We start from the raw sequence: 6,248 nt of genomic DNA on the forward strand, positions 1-6,248 counted from the left end.
TGCTGCAAACATTTTCCTACTAACCTCGGAAATTTGATGAGACCAAGACAAAGTATTATCAAAGATAATTCCAAGATTTTTAACGGATTTACTGTATTCTATTAGAACCCCATCGAGAACCACAGGCGGTAGGTCATTCCAAGTGATTTTAGAAATATACCTCGGGCTACCAATAAGAATAACTTGTGTCTTCTTGGGGTTTACTACGAGACCGTAAGATTTGCTCCAAACAGATATGCGAGCAAGATCTTCGTTAATATAAGTAATGGCTTGACTAATATCACCCAGGGTTGCTTGAGAGTAAATTTGGAGATCATCTGCATAAAGGTGGTAGGAAGATTGAAGTTTGGAAGTGATTGAGCTAATAAATACGGCGAATAAAAGAGGAGATAAGACACCACCCTGAGGGACGCCAGCAGACGTGTCACACCATGCAGACAGAACGTCATCGATGCGAATACGCTGCCGACGCCCCAACAGGTAACTACGAAACCAGTCAATTGCCATTGGAGATATGTTGAGAGAGGATAATAGACCTAATAGAACATCGAAATCTACAGTATTAAAAGCATTACTGAAGTCAAGTAAAGTGAGAGCAGTAAGTTTAGAGTTCTCCATACCGAAACGAATGTCGTCAGTGATTTTCACGAGAGCGGTAGTCGTACTATGACCAGATCGGAAACCGGATTGTAAAGAATTCAGAAGATTATTTTTAGATAGAAACGAATTAAGCTTTTGTTGAACTAATCGTTCTAGAGCTTTGGATAGGAAAGGGAGTATAGAAATAGGACGGTAGTCTGCGAATGAGCTAGGAATTTTCTTTTTAGGAAGAGGAACAATAAACGCATCTTTCCAAACTGAAGGAAACATACCTGACGAAAGAGACGTATTAAAGATTAAGGTAATGGTGGGTAAAAGGATATCAAGGATAGGCAAGATCATATTACGACTAACGCTATCGGTACCTACGGCATTCGAAGAAATTGAGAGCAAGCTCTTCTCAACATCACAATCGGTCAATTGATCGAAGATAAAAGGAGTATAATTAGAGTTGGAAATTTTAGAAAGGTTACGTAAAGTAGTAGATTTTTCAAATATATCTATAGTAGGAGAGCAACAAAAATGTTGATTGAGACATTCAATATTAATATTATGCACTGAATTATCATTACATTGTTTTCCAACCCCCAGTGATTTAAGAAATTTCCAGACTTTGGCTGGATCACCATTTTCGACAGATTTTTTAATGTGGTGTCGTTGAGCCTCTCTACACACCCTATTGCAGAGATTCCTGGCCCTAATATAAGCATCCCGATATTTGTCAGGATCCGACTTAAACTTAGACTTAGCGTTGTTTTTTTTAGTTATGAAGGTCTTGATCTCATCCGTAAGCCAGGGAGCAGGCAAATGCTTAACCCTGACAGGGCGAATAGGAGCATGTCTGTCGTAAAGGTTTAAAACCAGTTTATTGAAATGTTCAACTTGATCATTGATATTAGATAGAGTACCTATACCAGACCAGTCACATTCCGACGCGTCCCTACGCAAGCAATCTATGTCAATGGCACCAAAATTGCGCTGCATAAGGATCTTACGTTTAAATTTAGGAGGGCGAATTTTATAGGAAAGGAAAATGAGATTGTGGAAAGAGAAAGCATCTGCAGGGAGTTGACCAAATTTAGCAACGTGATCAGGTGATGAGACTAGGATTAAGTCAAGCAAGGAAGGAATGCAGCTAGGAAAGAAGTGGGTGGCTTGGAGGGGTAGGATATTTAGGTTACAAGCATTGACTAGACATTTAAGGCGATTCGCACGGGAGTCATTTTTTAAAAGGCAAGTGTTGAAATCACCCATAATGATAGTATGCTTATAGGTAGGTATAAGGTCTTCGAGGAGTTTTTCAAAAGAGGGGAAATAATCAACGGTAGGCGGGCTATAAAAAACACCTAGAAGGATTTTAGAATGAGAAAGCGTTAGTTCGATAAAAAGATGTTCAGATTCATTACAAGGATTTGTGCTGAGAGAGGAATTAATTAAAATAAAGGGAATATCGGAACGAAGGTATATGGCCACACCACCACCACCCCTACCAGTGCGATCACAACGTATTAAGTGGAAACCAGGTAATGTGTAGGAGACAGAAGGAAGACATGGCTTCAGCCATGACTCGGAAACGAAGATAGCATGGAGATTATTTATATTAAATGTAGCAAGCATTTCGGTAAAGTGTGCAGGAATACTTTGTGCATTTATGTGAACTGCATTAAAGTTCCTGGGGAGGTCAGTAAAAGTAGTATTTAAGAATTCATCTAACGGAATAGGTGTGCTGTGAAAACTATCTTCACTAGATGAATACGATACGGAATAAAAGGAATTATCAGAGTCACTATCCATAAATATGTGTAAAGAAAAAAAAAAAAAATTATATATATATATATAAAATAATATAGAATATAAATAGTTATATTCTACTAAATATGTATATAATAAGAAAAGCAAACAATTTATCAACGCATCTACCCGCCAGTAGTAGGAGTAAGAGATTAATGAAATACAAAAAGAAATCAATGATAATATGAAAATAAACACAACAATTTATAATAGGTGGCAACATTATTATTATTGATATAAAAGAAAAAGAAAAAAAAAAAAACCAATTGCTATAGTAATTTTAAGAACTTTTGGCATATTTAAGCCTGATTTGGCCCAAGTTACCATAGATAATTGGTATAATGACAGCTCCGTCAAATGTCAGATCTATCAAACTGGCATATTGCAACTGTCATACAATTTAAGTAGATTGATATATCTAAAGTGTAATATTAAAACGGGTAAACTCGAAAATATTTCTAAATTTAAACGTAAGACTATAATAAAAAAAATAATAATAAAACATATTTACCTACTGAATCTACCCACCGAAAAGTTACGAGTGTAGCAGAATAACGCGAATAATATTGCCACCGATAATAATAGAACACTGAACAGCGTACAAAAACAAATCACTTCTTCACAAAGCGTTTGGAACGTGTTAAGCCTGCCGTTTCCGATGTCTTCAGGGCTGACGCTGGCGGGTTAGCTGCTGGAATCGTCACATTTTTAGTAGCAATCGGCGACAAATTAATAAGTCTGTTAACCTCACCAACTGAACACACTCGATGTTTCTGACCATTTGCCCCAATGATCATCACGGCCCCGTTGTGTGACCAGCACTTAGACACGCCGAAGTGTTTACGAGCATTCATGAAAGCCTCATGTCTTACTTTAGTGAGAAACTCTGATATTGTGATGCCGCTACTTTTGAGCCCAGTTTTCGCCATCCAGACTTTATTTCTATCCTCTATGCTATGAAATTTGACCAGAATGGGGCGAGGTTTTCCACTGGTTATTCGCCCCATGCGATGAGTACGGCTTATGCTGTTTGTTGGGATGGATATTTTAAGTTTCTCAGCAAGGATCTTGGTTACTTCAACTGTTAAATTACTGTCACTGTTTTCACAAATTCCATGTAACAACAGTATCTTGCGACGACTGTTCATTTCAAGGCGATCCTGCTGTTGTGCAATAACCCGCACCTGTTGCTGAAGGTTTCGAAGTGTCTCACCGATTAAGGATTTGAAGCGTGAGAAATCAGATGCAAGCGAGGCCAAGCTAACCGGTGAGGCACCGGCTTTATCAAGACCATCCTGGAAAGCTGCCATCCTTGTGTTGAAGTTTTCCATCATCTGTTCCATTGACTGCTGCAAAGACTCCATTGAAGTTGTTAAAAGTGACTAGTGTAAAGGAGATAATACTACTGCAGGTAGATCACTAATACTATTATACTTTGTGCATAAAAAATGAGTAAATAAGTAGTAATTTAGAAATAAATAATTAAATAATTAAGATCAAAAATTTTGTGTCTTTACTGTTTCACACCTACCCACCAAAAAAAACTTTTGTTGGTTATTTATGCATTGTGACGTATACCACAGTTACGGGCCGAAACTAAGTAACTGCAATGTGTATGTGTGTGAGTGTGTGTGTATTTATGTGAGTCGTGTTATGTCATTTTCATTATTTATTATCATTATTAATTGAAACATAGACCACACAAACGTAACCTGTATAGTTACAGTTTAAGAATGTTCGTGATACGTGGTGTGTTCTTGGCCTAAGATGCGGTTGAAAGCATCGAGAGGCATCAGGCACGTATCGGATTATTCCGTCGTATTTGAAGGCAACTGGGTTTGAGTGATGTAAACGTGTTTTAAAGTACTGGATTATATCAATATTAGAATTAAGCTTCATCTTAACTGTTTCATAACACATTTATGATTTATGGTTTCATGATACATCCCTATACACATCCAGATACGATCAATCGTTACTAATAAGTGCGGAAGTAAGTCTATCTGTCCGTCGCGCTTTCACGCTAAAACTACTGCGATTTAAAGGAAATTTGGTACGCAAATAGTCTAGACCCTGACTAAGGATATAGGCTACTTTTAATGCGAAAAATTAGCAAAAGTGTAAGAGGTTGAAAAGGGAGAAGATAGGTTGTAGAATCGTTAATCTTAAAGATTAAATATGACATAGAAAGATTGTTTTTACGAGCTTTCTATATTTTACCCTTAAGGTTGTGGTACTTTACCCTGTAAAATAAAATAGGTGATTAAAATTTGTATGGAAATACGTAATTCATCATCTATTCCACGCGGACGAAGTCGCGGGCGTAGCTAGTAGATACATATATGTTGAATGAGGTTTCATTTTCAGTGCCAATATTTTTTTTAATACAATTAACTACCAGATACAGATACAAACAGAAGACTTTTTTTCGGACTACTCTAATGCTGTTAGCCACAGCTGTCCTCCATTGCTTGCACCGAACTACAAATCCGCGGAAATACTTATAAGCGGTTGAAGGCCAAACTCTGCCTGACGGATACGACTTTGATCTTAGGGCACCGCTAAGTATTCGAACCTCGGTTCTGGTCGTCGTAATATCGATCCCCGTTTGAATTAGACGAGGTTTGATCGGAGGGAAAGAAACTGAAGACGTAGGACCATGTATGTATAATTAAAGTAAATAATTTTATATTTTAAAAGACTATTCTTCAAGTGTCATCCGCGATATTTCCATATATACTACAGAGATGCAAAAAAAAAAATTTTTTTATTTTGCTTAATGTTTTTTTTTCTTCCATAGCAAATACGTAACGTAACGTAAAGTTATACGGCCATATTATACATTGTCACATTTTAAAGCTATAGTTTAAACCGTATTACATTTGCTGCTATTTGATCATCGAGACTATAGAGACGACTATCATTTCCCATGAGGCGGGCCGGCAGCTCATTTACCATTCCCATTACGTACATAAAAACCCCAATAAACATGACTTTGATGGTAATTACAAGTTAGCTCAGCTCTGGCTTGTGTCCGAAATGATGGATTGCGCGGGCAACGCCGCGTGCGTAGCCTAGTTACGTTTTGTATGACATTTCTCCTTAACGAGGGTCGAATGCTGAATAAAACCTCAGATGTAACGTCCCACGGCCGCTTGAATAATGTAACAGGTCAAGGGTTCCGTAGGAAATTGGTTTTTATGACCCTATTGCATTCGTTTAAGTATAGTTTGGTTATTGATTTTGACTATGGCACCAAAATAATAATCCCCCATCGAATCCAAACGGATACCTAAATATAAATACCCTGAGCCGAGGTTCGAACCCCCAGCGGTGCTCTCGGACGAAAGTCGTATCCGTCAGGCGGGAGTTGGCCTTCAGCCGCTCCATAAGTCCTTCCGCGGATTTGGAGTGCCATCTGCACTCGCCCCCTATCGTCCGGTGAAGCTGTAAAGGCCAGATGCGGCCAACAGCATTAGAGTAGTCCCAAAAAAGTTATACCTACTAGCATAATATGCAGGATGTTGAGCTCTACACTTGGTTGGTAGTAAAAAAACAGCCGATGTTGTCTATTCGCTTATATCTTTTTAATTACGCAACAAATTTTAATGCGGTTTTAGCAATAGATAGAGTATTTCAAGAGCTAGGTTTATATGCATAATACATGCGTGTTATAGTATAAAACAAGCCGAGAAATTCAAAGATTGTAATGACTCCATGCGAAGCCGCCTCGTGTTGCTAGTAGAACATAATATACAGCCTACCTAACCTAGCCTGGTATTGATTAATCTTCAACTAATAAAGTACATAAACAATTTTCAAGCTTTAAAAATGTGAGAGAGGTTGTGTGTCGGAGG

The 6,248-nt window shown here is 37.9% G+C and overlaps 1 protein-coding gene across 1 annotated transcript; it reads right to left on the bottom strand.

Moving 5' to 3' along the window:
• Positions 1-3,002: 3,002 nt before the first annotated feature.
• LOC131855177 (uncharacterized) lies at positions 3,003-3,826 on the bottom strand. The gene has a single exon (XM_059206422.1). The coding sequence runs from the start codon at positions 3,753-3,755 to the stop codon at positions 3,003-3,005; it is 753 nt and encodes a 250-aa protein (XP_059062405.1). The 5' UTR covers positions 3,756-3,826.
• Between the last annotated feature and the right edge of the window lie 2,422 nt (positions 3,827-6,248).

This window comes from Achroia grisella, unplaced genomic scaffold (genome assembly GCF_030625045.1).
Source record: "Achroia grisella isolate CSIRO2021 unplaced genomic scaffold, CSIRO_AGI_Agris_v1 utg1314, whole genome shotgun sequence".
In the NCBI taxonomy this organism is placed as follows: Eukaryota; Metazoa; Arthropoda; class Insecta; order Lepidoptera; family Pyralidae; genus Achroia; species Achroia grisella.